At 36.5% G+C, this 20,101-nt stretch overlaps 1 protein-coding gene across 1 annotated transcript in view; it reads left to right on the plus strand.

Annotated features, from left to right (window-relative positions):
- Window positions 1–20,101, plus strand: part of LOC122794867 (protein ABHD1-like) — a 406,644-nt gene that overhangs the window by 291,008 nt on the left and 95,535 nt on the right. The window contains exon 7 of the mRNA XM_044063466.1: window positions 19,073–19,246. Within this exon, the coding sequence (XP_043919401.1) occupies window positions 19,073–19,246 (174 nt within the window). The remainder of the gene's footprint in view (window positions 1–19,072; window positions 19,247–20,101) is intronic.

The following is a 20,101-nucleotide window of genomic DNA, read 5'->3' on the forward strand; positions in this document are numbered from 1 at the left end:
CCTCTTAGTTTTGGTTTAAGTACTTGAGCTTCAGGCCAGTCATTAAGAAGGTTTGTGGTCTACACTCTTGTGGGAGGAGAGGGCAGCCTCTGCCCTTCTGAGCTGGGAATTGCTTATTGAATGCATATTGTGCCTGTTCTGCTAATTGTAACTGTTATTCTAAGCCTCTTAGTTTTGGTTTAAGCACTTGGGCTCCAAACCAGTTATTGTACATTAGGAAGGTTTGTGGTCTAGACTCTTGTGGCAGGAGAATGTCACCTACACCCTTCTAAGCTGGGAACTGCTGGTGAATGCTTATTGTGTCTATTATTCTAAGTGTCTTTGTTCTGGTTTAAGCACTTGGGTTCCCAATGAGTTATTTCACACTAGGAAGGTTTGTGGTCTACACTCTTGTGGGAGTATTCTACTGAATTACTGCTTTATTTAAACTGGTTTTGCTGTTGTGACTGTGATGTTCTGCACTATGAATTTCAGTACTTCTGCATTTTATAGTATAGGCTAGTTTCAGGCTTGCTGAATCTAGACTGTTTGGTTCATTTGAACATTAAAACTGGCTAACTTACATTAAGAAGGCACTCATGCACCCTTGTGGTAGACGTGTGCAGTCAAGGACCCGTCTGAGTTGGAGATTGCTGGAATAAAGCTCAGTCTTGGGCTTTCCATTTGGTTACTTTGTTTAAAATCATTTAACTTCGCTTGTATTTAAGTGTAGTGTTTGCGTGGGTTTGCACTCAGTTTACAGGAGCTGCTCAGAGATTGGTGACTTTAGCCAGAGATCTGGAGTGAATCAGAACTAAATCCAAGGCATCCATTGAAATCTGCTAAAAAATAAGTATTTTTATAGCCTACATTGCACTTTGAGAACAGTATCTGCTGAGCTGCTGCTTTATTTAAAATGGTTTTTTGCTGTTGTGACTGTGATTTTCTGCACTTTGAATTTCTAGTACTTCTGCATTTTGTAGCATAGGTTAGATTCAGATTTGCTGAATCTAGACTGTTTGATATCACTTGAACACTAAAAACAGGCATCTTTCATTAAGAAGTCCCCCCTGCACCCTTGTGGCAGTAGTATGCATCATAGGACCCATCTGAGTTCATAGGTTCATAGGTAGATACTAGGCTATTGGCCCTAGGCCTATACAAGCCTAGCCAAAAAGGTACCTTGGCTTTCGCCACCCAAGAAAATTATTTTCCTGTGCCCCTGTCAAGCAGAACCACAGAAGTGATCACTGGGGTGAATTTCCTATTACCCATCCAATCATCAAGGTTTTTCTTGAAGAGTGCTAATGATGAGTTCTGTTTGACATAGATAGGTAGTCTTTTCCAGAGTATGGGAAGTCTGTGGGACAGGAATCTATCCCTCCAGCATGTTCTGTTTATTGTGGTGACAAGGTTTAGGTCCCTAGAGCATGTAGCTCAGAGAGTTTGGGATTTCTTTAAGTGGAGCATGTCCAACAGCTCTGGGTTTGACATAGCTTTGTATGTTAGGCAGAGATCGCCTCTGAGTAGGCGATATGTGATGGAGTAAAGCTGGAATTTTTTGAGACGGTCTGCGTAAGACATCTGTTTGAGGCCAGTAATCCTCTTTGTGAGGTATTTTTGCTGGGGATTGCTGGAGTAAGGCTCAGTCTTAGGCTTTCCCACTGGTTAGATTGTTTTCAAATTGTTTAACTCCACTTGTATTTAAGTTTTGCATTTGCACATAGCTGCACATCATGCAACAGGGTTTAGCAAACCTGTGTATAGCCATGCATAGAAGCAAACACATGGAAAGACAATGTTCTGTAAATATCTACTAGGGAACCCTCCTAAGCTCCCCCTTGCTTCACTGTGCGTAACACAGGTGCACCTTGCTGCCCTGCGAGTAACTCAGTTGTGCATTGTGAAGCACTGTCAACGTGTTCTAGCACTAGACCTTCATAGAATAGCTGCTTTTTTTAGTCTTACAGCAAAACTTGGTCCATCTAACCCACACCCCACTAGTTACTATAGTATATACCTGCCATAGTGGATGGACAGTTTCCCACCATTTCTCCAGCCAGCCTGGTTGACATGGGCATCCTGAGGTGATGTAGCAATTGCCTAATGTATACTGACAACCAATTATTCCTAAAACAAACAAGTAGAACATGTGAGAGATGTATCTATACAATGAATTTGGAATCAGTTTTCTTACATAACAACAAGCCAGCTATCAAACAGGTTGGCAGTACACCACCCACTTCACCTCTTGCACATAACACATAAACCCACATACGTGGAGGTACTCTCTAGAAGCCTACTTAAAGATCAGAGACCTCCCAAGTGCAAACCTTCTACATACACATGATACACTGCAGACCCAACAGAATTCACTACACATAATAATACACATAACAGTGTCTCAGTCAAGAAGCCCCCAAGGCAAAACACCTCAAAACCAAATGTTTTGGTCATAGGTGACTCCATAGTGAGACACACAGATGTCGCCCTCACCAGGCTGGACAAGGAGAAGGTCACGGTCAGCTGCCTGTCAGGTGCCAAAGTCTGTCAGATCATGCACGCACTCAAGCCTCTCAACAACAAGTATTGTTATGACTCTGTCATAGTCCATGGTGGACTGAATGACTTGAGATGTACTTCACTGGACTATATGAAGAGAGACATGACTGAGCTCTCTCATTATGTGTCCCAGGCAGGTATGTCCCTAACCCTAAGTAGCATTCTACCTTCATCCAGGATGATGCCTCAATATAAACAAAAAATGATTGACTTCAGCAATTGGCTTAGCTTCTGGTGTCAGTCCGGGGGGATCCAGTATCTTTCAGCCTAGGAAGATGTGGTCGACAGACCACACAGCTTTGCCAAAGATGGTCTTCACCTGTTAGCTCTTGGCTTTCAGTTACTGGCAAAGGTACTTGCCTCCCCCATAGTGCCTTTTTTAGGTAATGTCCTAACAACAAAATTCCCAATGTAAAGAAATCCACTAAAGACAAACTCAGGGTTATGCTGCTTAATGCTAGGAGTCTAAATCAGAAACTGCACTCACTGCAAGCACTCCTTACCTTGGAAGAAGCAAATGTCTATGCAGTCATAGAGACATGGCTCAGGGCCACAGAAGCTACCCTGGCCATGCAAGGCTACAATGCCTTCCACACATTCATACCTCAAAACGAGCATAAATGAAAAAAGGGCAGAGGTATATCCATCTTTATTAAAGACAAATACGCCTTAAGACTGGTCAAACAGTATGACTCCCTGGAGTTACTCCAAGTCCAACTAGCTGTAGGTAAAACCCCTTCCATATCATTATTGGTTATAGGTTCCCCACCATGAACCATGAGAACCACTCTGCCTACCTGGACCTACTTGACTCACTCACTGTACAGCCAAACACCTTGGTCATGGGTGAGTTCAACTATCCTTCCATCGATTTGGAGTCATATATGAGCACAAACACACTCGTCCTAGGGTTCCTGGACTTTGTTAATGCAAATGCTCTGGAACAGATTGTCTACAGTCCTCACAAGGGGCTTGAATGTCCTAGACTTAGTACTCACCAACATAGGGGGCCTCTGCACTACCCCCTGTATGTTGTCCTCCCTGGTAAGGTCTGATCATAAATCAGTCTCATTCAAAGTAATGATCATAACTGACCCCCCCCACACACACACAAGAGCAAAAAAGGATGAAACATTTCTCCAGCGCAAACTATAACCTCCTAAATTATGGCATAAATAGTTTCAAACCCCCTGCTACCACTGTCAACAATGACTCATATACAGAGGTGTACACAAATGCCCTGTATAAACACCTGTACAAATATACAGATTCGGCTGTACCTGAACAGATCAAAACAAGGTCCTCCCAAACAAGCCACCCTGTTGGATATCAAGCATAAATCTGTTATACAACAAGAGAAAGAAACTGTTCTCTAAGAACAAGAGGGAACTGACTCAGCAGAAGAAGGACACTCTCCACAGCTTGAACAAGCGAATTAGATATCTTGTAAAGTCCTCTTAAGCTAATTATGAAGTTAAACTAGCGTCCCTAGCTAAGGATAATCTCAAGGCATTCTTTAGCTATGTCAGAAATCTAAAGGGGAAGGCCCAGCTTTGTGCTGAACTAGTAGTGGACGGTACCACTCATACTGATCCTGAGGATATCTCCAACCTGGTATCAGACAGTTTGGGGCAAACTTCACCCCTCCCATCCTCACCAGACATACCCCAAAGCATACCTATCACCAGTCCTTTACCTAGTATCTCCAAAGAGCAGGTCATAATCACCCTCTCCATGGCCAAAACCACAGCTTATGTAGGAAAGGATAACTTCACAGGCTGCCTAATAAATGGTCTAAAACAGGACCTAGCAGAACCATATAGCACTCTCTTCAAAACCAAAGTCTAAGTACTGGCTTAGTCCAAAGAGAGTAGAAAACAGCAATAGTAATTCCCTTCCACAAAGGGGTCCATCAACCGGCCCTGGGAACTATAGACCCATAAGCCTAACCAGCCTTATCTGCAAGGCCATGGAGAGAATCATCATGGACCTTATCAACAAGAACATAGGTGACTTTCAACTCTTGACCCGACCCAATTTAGCTTTGTTAAGGGTAGATCATGCTTATTAAACCTGGTGGACTTCCTCAAGAATGTCACCAAAGCCCTAGATGAAGGCAAAACAGAACATACAGCATATCTTGACTTAGCCAAGGCTTTTGTCACAATCCCCCACTCAGGCATCATTGAGAAACTCATCAAGCTGGGAATTAACCCATATGTCACTAGATGGGTAGCCAACTGGTTCACTGACAGAACGCATTCAGTCAAAGTTGGGGATTCCACCTGTACCAGCAGACCAGTTACCAGTGGTATACAGGGTTGCCAGATTTCCGACTGGCCAGGTAGGGACAAAAAAAGTCTTTCACAGCAAGTGAAGACAAAAAAAAAAAGGTCTTCCACGCTAGGTCTTAATGCGGAACATCAGAGTTCCACATTAAACAAAAGTAGCTCTGTCTTTATTTATTTTTTTGATTGGCCTGGGCCAGTCAAAAATAAATACACATGGAGCTACTTCTGTTTAATGTGGAACTGTGATGTTCCGTATTAAACAGAAGTAGCTCTGTTTTGTGATTTTTTGATTGGCCCGTATACCAGTATACAGACCAATCAAAAATCGCTAAACACATAGCTACTTCTGTTTAATGCGGAACATCGCAATTCCGCTTTAAACAGAGGTAGCTCCATGTTTAGCGATTTTTGATTGGCCCGTATGCCAGTATACGGGCCAATCAAAAAAAAAACCAAAGCGGAGGCTGCCTGGGATTTAAACCGGCAGTGCGGGACTCTGGATCAGGCTGCTGATCCCGGGACAGTCCTGTTGAAATAGGGGCGTCTGGCAACCCTGGTGGTATACCACAAGGATCTGTGCTGGGTCCCCTACTGTTTGGAATCTATTTCTCAGAAGTCCAGGCAAAAATAGATGGCCTGTGGCTTACATTTGCCGATAACTGCAAACTGGGTGCAGTGACTGAGTCCACCAGCAATTTTGACATACTACAAAGAAGACTTAAGTAGACAAATTATTGGTGCCAAAGCCAAACACAAACTAAAAAAAATGAGTAATCATCCTTTTCAGCAAAGGTGAAGTTCCTGCAAATTACAATATTAACAGTACTCCCTTAGCTCAAACTCTGTGGTTTGATAGCAACCTTAACTTTGATCACTATTTGTCTACAGTGGTAAGGAAGGCCTTCTACATTGTGCATCTCATAAGTACGTGCATTGTATCCAGAGCTAAGGATGTTATAACTCCCCTGTACTCATCACCCATCAGACCAACAACGCTGCCTTCTGTATGTACCTCACCAGTCACCTGCAGCAGTTGGAGAGACCTCAGAGGTTTCTCACCAACAAAATTCAGGGCCTTCATCACATAACCTACATGGACAGAGTGAAGGCCCTGTCACTATGCTTTGTATCTCATAGGCTACTGAGAGGCAAGTTGTGCCTGGCCTAAAGAGCAGTCTCAGACCCTGCCCTAATGGAAATGCTGAAATCCGTAGTCAAATGGGACAAGATTCACTCTCTCTGAGGATCTTAACCTAGCCTATGACATTAACAGGACATGCTAGAGAAACAGATATGTCTCCCAGAGATTGCCACTCCTGTGGTACAAACTCCCAGTTCATGTAAACCAGAGCTCCTCAATTACCCTATTTAAGCATGACTTAGACAACTGGATGGGAGACAATAAATTTACCCTGGGGGTGTCACCTATGTCCCTCTTGGATAAGGGCAGTTGGTGTTGATCATAGATTCAAGCTGCAAATATAGACCATACCACTTGATAAGTAAGGGAAGAAGGATACAACATGGCTAGGCTTATAAAGGTCCTAGGGCCAATAGCCTAGCAGCCTCCTATGAACCTATGAACCTGTCTGATGATCTAGTGTAGCAAATGTCCGATCTGATTATCAAAGGTAAACATGTTTGCTGACTGTCAGTGCTTTTCATGTGCTGTTTGTTTTCCTTGTAATATCCAGGTATTACTGTCCCACCAGAAAACTAAGAAGTCTGTCATTCTGACAATATCCTTCATAGTTCACTGAGAAATTAATGAATTTTTCAAACTCCTGCATAGGGTCACCATGTTTCAGGCCGAAGTGCTGTGTCTGAGGAGGTGGTAACCACCTGTAATAGAAGGATCTTTTATTAACACTTTTAAGTGATGCTTCTCATGTCACTCATTCGTCCTATTTTGGTAGTCTGTCAGTGGTACATCTGAAGCATTGACTTTCAAACAGGACTGGATCAGACTTTACTTTGCAGACCAGACAAGAAGCAAAATATAATGACAGTACCTGAAGCCTTTCTGTATGGTTATGTGTCTTCAAGTTTAAGCAGAGTAAAACGTCTTTCTAGAGTGCTATTCAACTCCAACATTGTTTTGGCTGTTATTATAGATCATACAGGTAGACAATCCCTAATCCAAAGCCCTTGGGACCATCCGAGTGTCGAATTTCAGAATTGTTCTGATTTTAGAGCCCTCAGACAATGAATTACAAGTACAGCTTAATTAGGAATCAAAATTTACAATAAATTTTTACTGCTAGTGTTAGACGACAGGACAGCAGTGAAACTATGCTGCATTGCATAAACCTTGTATGTTGTGCTGTAAAGAATTGAAAAGATTCATTTTTGAAAATTCAGATGTGCATTTATTTAGTGTAAGGGTCAAGATTGTTGGAAGTGCTCGATGATCCCTCTACACACACACACACACACACACACACACACACACACACACACACACACACACACACACACACACACACTGGGTTTAATTAGAAGGTGCTGCAGAAGGTGCAGGGTTGGATCATGGATTGTGACAGTCATCATCAAGTTGTAGTCAGACATCTGATGATGGATCAGGAACAGGATTCTTAGGAGGCGAAGTAGTGCTACAGCAGACAGTGTTCTTAAAGACTTCTTGAAGTGTCATCTGTCTCACTAACATAGGTTTCTGTTGAAGCAGTCTCTCTTTAACTGAGTAAATTGCCACAGTCTGTTGCTCACTGATAAATTCAAGTTGTTTAAGGCCTGCAATTAACTGATCACAAATTTTCACCATATCGTCCGTGGGGATTTTTTCATTAGTGCCCACAGTGTCCTCATCATCACTACTGTCCTCATGCTTATCTGCATTTAAGACTGTTACAGCAATTTCTCCATTGCTCAAGGAATGCACAACAGGTGCACCATTGTCAGTGTTTAACACTTCTTCTATGTCATCTTCCTTTAGGTTGATTACACTTACTGCCGATAAACGTCTAGTGTATATTACAAGGTTAGATATCATCTCCTCCTCATCAGTGACACAAAATCCTTCAAAGTCTTCAACTGTTGGTTCATTTTCATCAAACAGTGTTGTAGGCCAAAGTTTGTGCCAAGCATTAGTTAGTCGGTTTCTGAATATCCTTCCTAAAATTAGCAACTGCGTAAATATAGCCTTACCACTGAACTCTTTCAGGAAGTCTTGGATTTCTACACCTCTTTTGACTGCAGCAAGCATACAGTTTACAAAATGTTTTTTGTACTTGCTCTTCATTGATCGTAAAATTCCCTAGTCACAAGGCTGCAATACCGATGTAACATTAGGGGGGAGATAAATTCCAAAAACATTACTTTTCACAAGAAGTTCAGAGTGGGGATATGCAGAGCAATTGTCCAGGAGCAGTAAAATTGTACAATTTTCTTCAAACGCAGCTTGCCTGCAATGATCTCATGCCTCTGGTATGAAGTGATTATTAAACCAGTCAGAAAACATTTCTCTTGTAACCTATGCTTTCTTGTTTACATAATAGTGCACGGGTAAGTGGCATACACATTTCAAGCATCTTGGACGTTTGCTTTTACCACTTACTGCCAACTTCACCTTGTGTATGCCTGCAGCATTGGCACACCCAAGAATAGTTAACTTATCTTTAGCATCCTTACAACCTGTTGATGATTTCTCATCAGCCACTGTTAATGTTTTTCTAGGGACAGAACATCAGTAGAGAGCTGTTTCATCAGCATTGTACACTTTTTCAGGACTTAGGTTTTTGTCCGATATTATCCTGGCAAATTTGACTATGTAATTTTCAGCTGATTCATGATCAGCTGAAGCTTTTTCACCACAGATTTTTAGATGTTTTAATCCATTACGCTTCTTAAATTTCTGCAGCCAACCTTCTGAATATTGCCAATCGCCTTCAGTCCTGCATGATATAATCTTGCTTGTTTCATGAGCAACAAACCAGTCAGTGGCATACGTTCACTTTTTTGTTGTCACATCCACTGCATCTGCACAAGGTCAAGGTCTTCATTTTTTGCCTTATGCAGTGCTTTCCTATCTTTCATTAGTTTATGGTCATCACTGTCACTATAAAATTTGAGTAAGTTGTCTTTCTCCTTCTTTAAATCATACACAGTAGTAGTTCCGACACCATATTCCTCAATAAGATGCTGCACAGACACGCCACGATCAAGCTTCTGCAATAAAGCCACCTTCTGCATTACTGATAATGACTAACACTAGCTTTTCTTTTTCCCAGTGTTACCCTTTGGAGTATCTGCAGCTCTGTTAGACATTTTCACAGTGAAATTAAACACAGAGCAATAAAGGGATCTATGAGCAGTGAGCAATAGGAGTACTATGCACTTATGCATTGCTATTAGTACGAGTGCGGAGCAGTGTGCCGGGCCGACAAGTGTGCAAAAAAATGTTTGAAGCTTTTCGGATTTTGAAATTTCAGATTAAGGATTGTCAACCTATATAATCTTATAGAATAGTTCTTAGCCATTTTCTTGTAATATATTAATTGGCTTCCCTAATGGCAGTTCCCTTATTGACTGTTTTGCTGAATCAGTGGAGTCCTCCCTCATTAGCCAGTGTCACCCCAGTAATCAATTGCCTTGCATGTATTGCACACACATCCTTTTGGGTTTCACAGTACCATTCTGCATAGTGATACATACTTGCAATAAATATTTAATCTGATCAGACTGTAACACCTATTTACTTTGAGCACTATGAGTGCACTCTGCATTAGTAGTCATACTAATTCTACTGTGATAATTAATTAATTAATTTATATATTTATTTATATATTTATGTGTGTGTGTGTGTGTGTGTGTGTGTGTGTGTGTGTGTGTGTGTGTGTGTGTGTTTTATCCTTTTGTCAACCAAGTAAGCACCAATAAGACAGTGGCCTCTTTTTTCAGGGAAACTTGAGATAGCATTCATAGCAATTAGGGGGAATTTAGCTAGGGTACCAGGAAAACAAATGTCTGCTCTATCAGTATGTTGTGGTAAAGAGCATTTCTTTTTTCACTAAATATTTTTTTTTATTATTTCAAATAAGATGTCTTAAACATTACATGAAATAAAGATAAATAACATATTTACAATTCTAAAACATTACTAACTTCAAACCATTATATAACTATTTACATTGGTGTCTATGCAAATAACATTGAAATTCTATATTATATAAAGTTAGAAACATAAGATGATATATCTTCTTCGATATTTTCAAGTATTTCCAGTACTTTCATCCAAGAGTAATAGTAAGAAGTAGATCTTTTAGTTCTGTTCTTCACTGTTAATATTTCCATGTGAGCAACTGTTGTTGTTAAAGTCTCAAATTCCTTAAGACGAGTGTGAAGCCTCATTTTTCCAGTGTATAGTTATGATTTGAAATAGCCAATAGTGACCATAGAATTTTAGTGTCTTTTTTTGGTACACAGTTTGGAATAGGAGAGTTGAATAAAATTAAAGACTTTGTTAATTGAAAATTATCATTATAAACAGTCTGAAAAAATAATTAATGGATTTCCAGTACATATTGAGACATATACATTCATAAAAAACATGCTGCCAATCTGCTTTTATCTTGGTATGGCATCTCCAACATCGATCTTCAATAGAATACATTTTGGCTAACCTATGTGGTGTATAGAAACTTCTATGTAGATATCTCCAAGTGAATAATTGCCAGTATTTTGATAATGTAGAAAATTTGGAAGATTTTAGAATATTACTTTTTTCTTCTTTAACTGGAGGATGGTTGTTTATTAAAGTATAATAATCCCAGTATGATTTTTCATGATAGTTTTTGTTTTTAACAATTTTATAGATATTAGACAAATAACCTGTACCCTGATAAGGCTGTTTTGTGATAAGAATAAGGTATTCAATGAGTTTTGGAGCTTCATGTCTAACTGAAGGTTGCATTTGTTCTATTTTATTTATAAGAAAATGCCTTAGATTTTGTAAAACAGCCAATTGTCTTTATTTATATTATAATTATAAATTATCTGTTCCTTTGTTAGAATTTTCCCTTTTCTATAAGTTGATGCCAAAAGAGTAATGTTTCTTCTTTAAGTATATTTATTTTAGATATTTGGAATGTATCTAGAATATTTGGTGTAAAAGCTATAGGGAAAATAAGAAAAATCCAAGAATTAATATTTGGTATTTTGTTTATATATGTTCTGAACACTGAAAGTGTAGAGCTTACATAGTTTGATGGCAATTTATTAATATTATTTCTTTTCCCTAAAAATAATCTTTTAACATCCATATAAGGGGTGATGGTATTACTGTTAAGTTGTCTTGTATGTGATTATAATTGATTTCTATGTAAATCTGCTCATGGGCTTGTTTCCATATAGGTGTGTATGAATTATTTAACCATAGTGTTATGTTTTTAATAACAGATGAGGTAATATATAAATCAATATCCGGTAAATTAATTCCACCATCTTCCCAATCTGGCAAATGTTTATTTAAGGCTATACGGGGTTTATTTGGAAACCATCTTTGAATAATATATTTGGGAGGTGGCAATGAAAAATTTTGTATTAAGTATAATATTTTGGAAAATATGTTTATTTTAATAAGATATAATCTGTCTGCTGTTGAAAAGATATATTTATTCCAGTAACCAATTGTTTGTTCTATTTTGTCTAGTATTTTATTATAGTTAAATATTAGAGAATCTGTTAATTCATTGAGTAGATTTATTCCCAGATATAATAATTTACTTTCTGTTACTATATATTTGGAAAATCTTTTGTTTATATTATTTTTTTTTTACAATTACAGGGCATAATTTAGTTTTGTTTTCATTAAATTTTAAGCCTGAAATATTTTGAAATTTATTCATGGAGTTAAATAGAGCATTCAAAGACTCATTTGCATCTGAGAGAGTTAATAGTATGTCATCAGCAAAGAGTTGGATTTTAAGGTTTAAAATTTTATTAATACAAATGCCCTTTATGTTATTGTTTGATCTGATTTGATTTGCAAAGGGTTCTATGAGTAATGCAAATAACAATGGTGATAAAGGGCAACCTTGTTTAGTTCCCTTTTTATTGTTATAGGGCCTGATCTATATGATCCCAGTTTAACATATGCAGTAGATTTTTCATATAGTATTTGGATAAGATTATTAAAATTAGAAGGAAAGTTATATTCTTTTAAAACTAGTGAAAGAAAGTTCCAGTTAACGAATCAAAAGCTTTATTAATATCTAATGAGATTACATTTAAATTTAGGACTTTATGTTTGCTATAATCTATTAATGTTAGTATTCTTTTAATATTATCTGAAGTATTTATTCCTTTAATAAAACCTGTTTGATCTTTGTGAATTAAGAAAGGAAGAAAGTGTTTGATCCTATCTGCGTATATAGCCATAAACATCTTGTAGTCTATATTGAGTAATGATATTGGCCTATATGAGGAACACTGTTTTCATCTTTATCTGGTTTGATAATTGGGGATATCAATGAATATTTCCAAGAGGCATATTCAAATCTTTATTTGCTATATCATATACTTTTAATAATAAAGATATGGCTTGATTGGGTATTAATTTATACATTTCTGGTAGCATATTGTCTGGGCCAGGTGCTTTATTTGTCTTGAGCTTTTTAATTTGTGATTTTAATTCTGTCATATTGATTGGTTTGTTTATAATGTCTATTTGTTCTTGTGTTAATTTAATATGAATATTGTTTTCTAAGTATTTTTTATATCCTTAGTAGGTGTATCTTGAGTATTTATGGAATTATCAATGTTAAATTGGAGTCTGAATGCTTCTAAAATATCATTTAGTTCCGTAACTCTTTTGTTAGTATTGGGAATAAATATTTCTTTTATTTGCTTAGATTTAATTATTTTTTGTTCTATTAGTTAAGTATCTCAGGTGTGCTGAATTAGTAGAGTATGAGTTTATTTTTATCTTTTCTAAGTTAATCATAATCTTATGGTGTAGCAATTCTGTATACTTCTTATTGATTTGTGTAAGTTCTTGAACTTGAGTAGCATTACCCTTTTGTATTTCCAGTTTCAATTTATCTGCTTTGTTTTGTAAGTCTAGCATATCTTTATTCCATAACTTTCTTTTATTTATGTACCAGGATAATATCTTCCCATATGTAACTGCTTTTAATGAATCCCAGACATATATTTCTGAAATATCTTCTGTGTAATTTATTTCTAGAAAGTTTTTGATTGTTTCTTCATAAAATTCTTTGAAATCTCTCAATTTTGTGATATAGGAAGGTATCCTAGTAATGGGATTTGAATAAAATGGTGTAAGCTCTATCTCAAAGACTATGGCATTATGATCAGATAAAGGACAATTTATGATTTTGACTTTGTCAATTTTTGTTATTAGGTCATTGGCAACATATATTCTATCAATTCTAGAGTTAGTTTTATATCTATGAGAATAAAATGTGAAGATTAGTGAGTCTGGTTCTGCAAATTCATTTATATCTTTTAAATACAATGTATCTATAAATTTTGATAGTGCTTTAGAGATGGGTTGTTTTCTTCTTTTGGATTTAGAATCTGTATCTTTTTCATTCATTATACAGTTGAAGTCTCCTGCCAATATCAGGCTACCCTTAGTTAAATGAATTATCTCTTCAAAATGCTGTTTAACTGTTTTTAATCCTAGTCCTGGGATCCAATATAGATTTACTAACATATAGATTCTCTTATTTAACTCTATTGAAACTAGACAAAACATACCTGATGTATCTTGATGAGTAGTAATTATTTTAGGTGTTATAGTTGAGTTATGTAGTATAGCTACTCCTCTTTTTTGTTTTGTATTGAGAGTTTATTAGTACTGTGTAATTATTAATATTTAAGTTGTTTATATCTCTATCTAATAAGTGTGTCTCTTGTAAAAAGACTATTTGTGGTTTATGTAAGTTTATGTACTTGAATAGGCTTCTCCTTTTATTATTATTATTTAAACCATTAACATTTATGGATAAACATTTCATTTCCTAGTTTTGAGTTTGTTTTATGTGTGAGTTTATGTAAATATTGTTTATTCTTAGTTCCATCTTGGATACAGTATTCAAAAAGTTTTTCTTGTATGATTTTTGCATGTTTCTGAGTGACACCAAAGTGATAGAATAAAAAAAAAAAAAAAAAGAACTTCCAAACTTGTAATTCTTAACCTTAAAAACCATTCCCTATTGCTATGAGGTAATATACCTCTTCGTTTGGTTAGTGAATCTAACCAAACAAACTTTCTACCCTCACAAATAATATTTGGATCAGTTTCTCTTATCCTCTTAGTTTTAAATAAAGATAATTGAATAATATATTAAGATAATCTAATCAGCTAAAATATATACATATATTCTTTACTCATCTTATTGTAATTCAATAATACTTACTTCTAAGCAGGTTTCAAAAGGTACAAATATTTAGATTAAGGTAGTATCATTTCAAAATAATTTAGGGTATTAATAAACATCATGTTAAAATCTATAACTGTATATTTCATACATCTGTTGAAAACTATTTACTGACATTACTGTATAATACAGTACCATTGTTGTGCAATTGTTTTAGACTACTCAAGTCGAAACCAGTGTTTAAATTAATATTTGCAAAGTCATATTGGAATAAAACATGAATAGTTCTGAAACCACATCATATTTCATGTTTAACATAAACTGAAATGCGATACAATGTATAAGTATATTAATATTTCTTTAGTAGACATTAAATATGTTCCTCTGATTGCATTTTCAGCTTTTCAATGACAATTCCCATGGCTGGAGACAACAAGATCACAATTTAGACAGCTCCCTTATCCAAGAGACCACTCATAATGTTGTTACCTGATTGAGTGTCTTGTTGCCAACACTTCCATCAACCCTCAGAGGGACCCTGCACAATGAAAACTGACACAGTACAGAGGTAAAACTGCAGCACTTGACCACACCCTCAAAGCAAACATCTATGTATATCACACATCAACTCCCACAGCTTAGACTGACACCCAACCAGTGCGTCTATCTGCTGACAACAAGTGCTGGAGATACAATCCTGACCTACTCAACACCAGTAATTCAATCCTATGACTGAACAAAAGTATACTGGAGAACACATCAAAACAATGGAAGCTGCCAAGATTCAAACCACCATGTCTGAAAATATTACAGGCCAAAATTCCCAACCCATTTTGCAGCAAAGAGACAAAAGTATTCAAACCATGGGGTAACACCTTTACCACGTCAAAGGTGTCCAAGAAGCTTGTTTTTCCTCCAACATCGGAGGACAGCCACGATGATCCATGCACTGCAAGAGTACCATTTTATCCTGGCAATTGCTTCACGACTGTATATAGAAACATTTAATCCAAATCATTAACTGGCACCACAACAATATTTCTCAGAAAAGTTGTTTTACAGCCAATGACCAGACAGAACGCATCATTGAGAGGATACATTTATCAAATGTCAAGTGCCCCAGCCATAATACAAGTGTCTCCTCAAATCAATCCCCAACGAATCTACTGCCCACCAAACTTGCAGACCAATACTGGCATCCTTTCATGCAGTCACATTGAAACACAAAAATACAGGTCCGCTGATCAGGAACAACCAGGCTCTCAACTGCCAGACAACACACCCGTCTGCAGAAAGGTCCAAGAATCATAGTTGCATTGTCAAGCATCCTTGTCCACACTAACAGTAACATGATATACCCGCATACACTAGTATTGTGTCATTCTTGATAACGTAAAAAGCCAGGCAGGCAATATTATAAGAAGGGTGAAGCCACAGCCAGGCAACATAACAAGAAGAGCACCAGCCGCAGTCACCATTCAGATGAGCAAACGGGAACAGCATGAGCCATCTAAGGATGGATAGCCCGTTGAGTACCTGCCACAATGCATGCCCATAATGCATGGCAACCCAGTAACAAATTAGGGTGTGGGCTAAGCCTCTCCCCCTTCCACTCAAATCAGATCCAACACAATATGTGTGTAGAACACAGATGCTTCGACAAAGCCCAAAGCCACATGGGATATAAACATTGCATAATTGACACACCGGGTCAAATCCACTGTTGTTATGTTACTCATTATAGTTGCCTATACAATCATTGCTTCCACTTTCTCCATCTAGTATACCATACCGCCATCTAAATGTTTGATTTGCCAAATGCACATCCAACCTTCTTGTTGCATCCCACCTGAGGGCATACCTTGGCAGCAGGACATCAGTAGTATTCTGCAGGAGCACCAGTGTGGGAAATGGCAACCCTCCCAAAACAAACCTGTCAGTTGCTTGACATTTACTAGTTTCTTTAGAGAATTTGTAAAACAGCAGTGATTTTATTTGCTGATGATTAATTTCTGCTTTTAAACTCTGCTGTATAAAACATAGTAAGGGATAGCTAAAATGTCTGGAAATCTAAACTGATAGAAAGACAAGCAGATATATGTCCTTATCTATCAAGGTGCTAGAAGACATCAGTAGCCATAAACTGAAAGTGCTTCAAAAATAAATATCTGTGTATATTTATATGAACCTTTATATTATTTATGTTTCCTTAGAAGGAATTTAGGTTTCTGTATCTTTAAATGTGAACCTAGCTTATTTTCTGACTAGGCGTCAATTAGAAAGAGTCAGGGATGGCGTACACAAGTAAATGTGACAAGCAATAAGTAACTCAAGTTTCTAGTGATGTTTGTGGCTGTTAAATTGTCTCGAGAACCAAGCAGGAAAAGGTATGTGTTTTTTCTTTTTCTTTTCCCTCCTCTTATTTGGTGACAAACTCATGTAGTGGCATAAGCACTCTAGTTTACGGAGTAGTGTTCACAACTGTCAAACTTTGCATTTTAAACATGCTATGCCTTATTTCTCTACAAAGAAAAGACAACAGGATATCTAAGCTAGTCACAAGCATCTTTCAACTCCGGATGTCTGGAGCCACAACACACATGACTTATAGCCTCAAAATATCACTTAAAACATATTTTTCACTGGACTATATCAGTATGTGCATATGGGTCAAAGGCAGAACATCTTTTAAGATTATTTAAAGTAGTCTTATGATACATCCTAACTGAAATACTTCATTTCAAAAGCAACACATTTCTGCCCAGCATTAGCGTTTATCCAAACAGGGACACTTTTAACTTATAAAAGTAATACTATCAGGGATGTAACTGATAATAAGTTATATATCAGCCGTTACTATACCTATTAAGCAATATAACCATATACTGATTAAAGTATTATAAGTTAGTGAAGATTTAATAAAAGAAGAAAAATAAAAACAACAAAACACAAAGAGAAAATAAATAAATAAATAAATAAATAAACTATTTGGGAACATTATTATGCATTGATTACTCTAATTAAGAATATGAAAATAATAGATGGATAATAATGAAAAATAGAGTAATGTTTAAATTATGCTTAGTATATTGATGTGATTTGAGATAAATGTATTTACATTTATGCTAATTTTGACATTTAAAATATAATTGAAAACAGTACCTATTTTGGTGTAACTTGAAGACAGTAAGAACTTTTCTTTTGTTGTTAGTATTATTATTTAGATTTTACAGAATCTAACATATTTAAGTTTGATTGACCTTTAGTGTTTTTTTCTTTTGCTCAACAGTTTTCCAATTATTTACTTCAGCATTTCTCTTCTGTGTACTTATTGTCCAGTCCATAGATTCTTCATGTGTTAGGATGTTGTTGTTGGTAAGGTATTTTATTGCTGAATCTACTGTTTCAAAGATTTTTATTCCATTTGGTAGAAAAACTTTCAGTCTTGCTGGAAATAAAAGATGGACTTTCAGTTGCTTTTTCTTCAAGGTTTTTTATTGGTAGAAATTCTTTTCTTTTTGAAACCACCTTTGTAGAATAATCATTGTCAAATCTTATTAATGAATCATTGTATTTGATGGGAAAATTTGCCCAAGCATTTCTTAATATAAGATCTTTATCTTGTGTAGAAAAAAGTCTCACAATTATAGATCTCGGCTTGTTCTTACCCGGAGAAGAAGCATTTCCTGAAGCTGCTAGTGATCTATGCCTCCGTTCTATACCATATGTAAGAGCTTCAGGTATTTTGTTACATCTGGTATCCAGGTGGTAAGAAAGTTTATCATATTGTCCCCTTCAGATTTTTCTGGTAGACCATATATTCTAATATTATTTCTTCTTGTTCGGTTTTCCATATCATCAAGTTTTTCTAGTAAATATGTATTCTGTTGAAGTAAGAATTCAGTTTGTTGTTCTTCTACTTGAACTCTAGTGTCAATGTCACTTAATGACTGTTCAATAAGTGATATATGTCCTTTCTGCTGTGTAAACATTTCTTGAAGCTGTTCCAGTTGTTGTGAGCATTTTTCTTTAAAAGTATATATTTTATTGTCCATCTTGTCGATTTTTATTGTAAGTTCCTGTATATTTGTAATGAGAGACTGCAGGTCTTTTTTGAGAGAAGAGTCTTGTGCTGTATTCCTTAGATGACTCATGCTGTAAAGCTGATATTGGTGCTGATTTTCCAGTAATTAATTTGACAGGAATTATTCAAGTTCTGACAATAAAATGTTTCTTATAGATGCTCAGAGTTATTAGAAATAAGTTAGTAATAAAAATTTCTTCAAATTAAATATTATTTTGTAAAATTCCTGTCAGGAATTGTATTGAGGTAAGAGAGCTGAAATGAAGTGCAGCTATCAGTTCAGCATCCTAGCCACGCCCCTCGTAAAGAGCATTTCTTGATGGAGTTGGAAAGGGATGTCCCTAACATGGTGAAGCTGCTGTGTCTGAGAACGTTCCTGCTGCTTTGATTTATGCTGTCGCAGCTGAACAGGATGCCATCGGGGAGTGATTTTTTGTCAGTTCTCTTGCTTCAGGGAAATCTCTTGAGGAAAATATGGGTACACAAGGAAACCTTGATTTGAGACATATGCTTGCTAAAGATGTTTTGCCTGTACCTCTGCTCCAGAAGGATGTTCAAAAAAGGGGGTCTTTACTTATGCTTCAGTGATTGTCTGAGATTTGTGGCACTAAGGACAAAGTTACAAATAGACATGGAAGAGTAAAGGATAATAGGGTCTGTCACTTGTACAGACATGCACAGAAAGTATAGCCAGCAAGGAACTAACAGCATTAACAAAGTAAATATCAGTCTTTTCTTACATAACTATTTGTTTGTCTTCTCATTTTTCTTTACTTCCCTTTCACTACTTTTAGGATGATTCTGTTAAACTATCTTGCAAAAAAAGGAACAAAGTCAAACCTTCTAGCTGCATTAACATTGTCTGTCTGCTGGAATAATACAGAGTCTACTGTTTCATTGGAGAAACCCCTGAACCATTTACTGTTCAACTCTTATCTCACATCCAATTTATGCAGCATCATTAACAGGTACTTTTTATGTCTTACGTTTGGTTTATGAAAACTTTTGTGTGGGAATGTTTGGGATTTTCAGAAAGTAGTAGAGAATCATCAGGCAACTTGTAGGAAAAATTATATGGGAATGAGTAATTGCTTCTGTGAGAGAGTAGCTGAGGCATGGACTACACTACCAGTTTATATTAAAGTAAGCAGTAGTATAGATATTGTTTTGATATTTGTAAGAACAACTTGAACACTTATTATGGGAATGAATGTTTTGGTATACTGGCCAGCTAGGACATTATTGTCTGTGTCTGAAATATTTGTATGCATGTATATAGGTATGTTGAGCTATATATCATAAGTAAAAAATAGATATTAATGCTACAATCGCATTTCTAGTCCTAGGATACCCAGAAATGATGTGTCACAAATATATCTTTTGTCTAAAGCATGGGTTGATTTACCGATAATATCTGGTGAGAGGACTGACTCCTGTAAACCATTTTCAACTCTAGCCAGATGAGACAAAAAAAATACAATGACTGTGACAAAATATGAACAGCAGTATCATAATGCATTTAAATCAATAAAATACAAGTCTCAGGTAAAAATAATATGATTTCATTTAGATTACTATTCTTAGAATGTGAAAGTACATTTGTGTACTGAATTTTAAAACTGAGACATCTCCCTACAGTTGTATTCTGTTCCTGGTTTTGCCTTGTATTCTGTCTTTGGCCCCCTATTAATAATTTGCGATGTTTTGGAAAAGCACTGAAGATTGCAGTCAGTATATGATGACAGCATTGCAATTCCAGATTTCTTATTCTTCAAAAAATGAATGTTAATGCATCCTTTTATTCAATTAACATTCTAGGTGAA

The sequence above is a fragment of the Protopterus annectens genome, chromosome 2.part1 (assembly GCF_019279795.1).
Source record: "Protopterus annectens isolate FY-2018-M chromosome 2.part1, PAN1.0, whole genome shotgun sequence".
Classification (NCBI taxonomy): Eukaryota; Metazoa; Chordata; order Ceratodontiformes; family Protopteridae; genus Protopterus; species Protopterus annectens.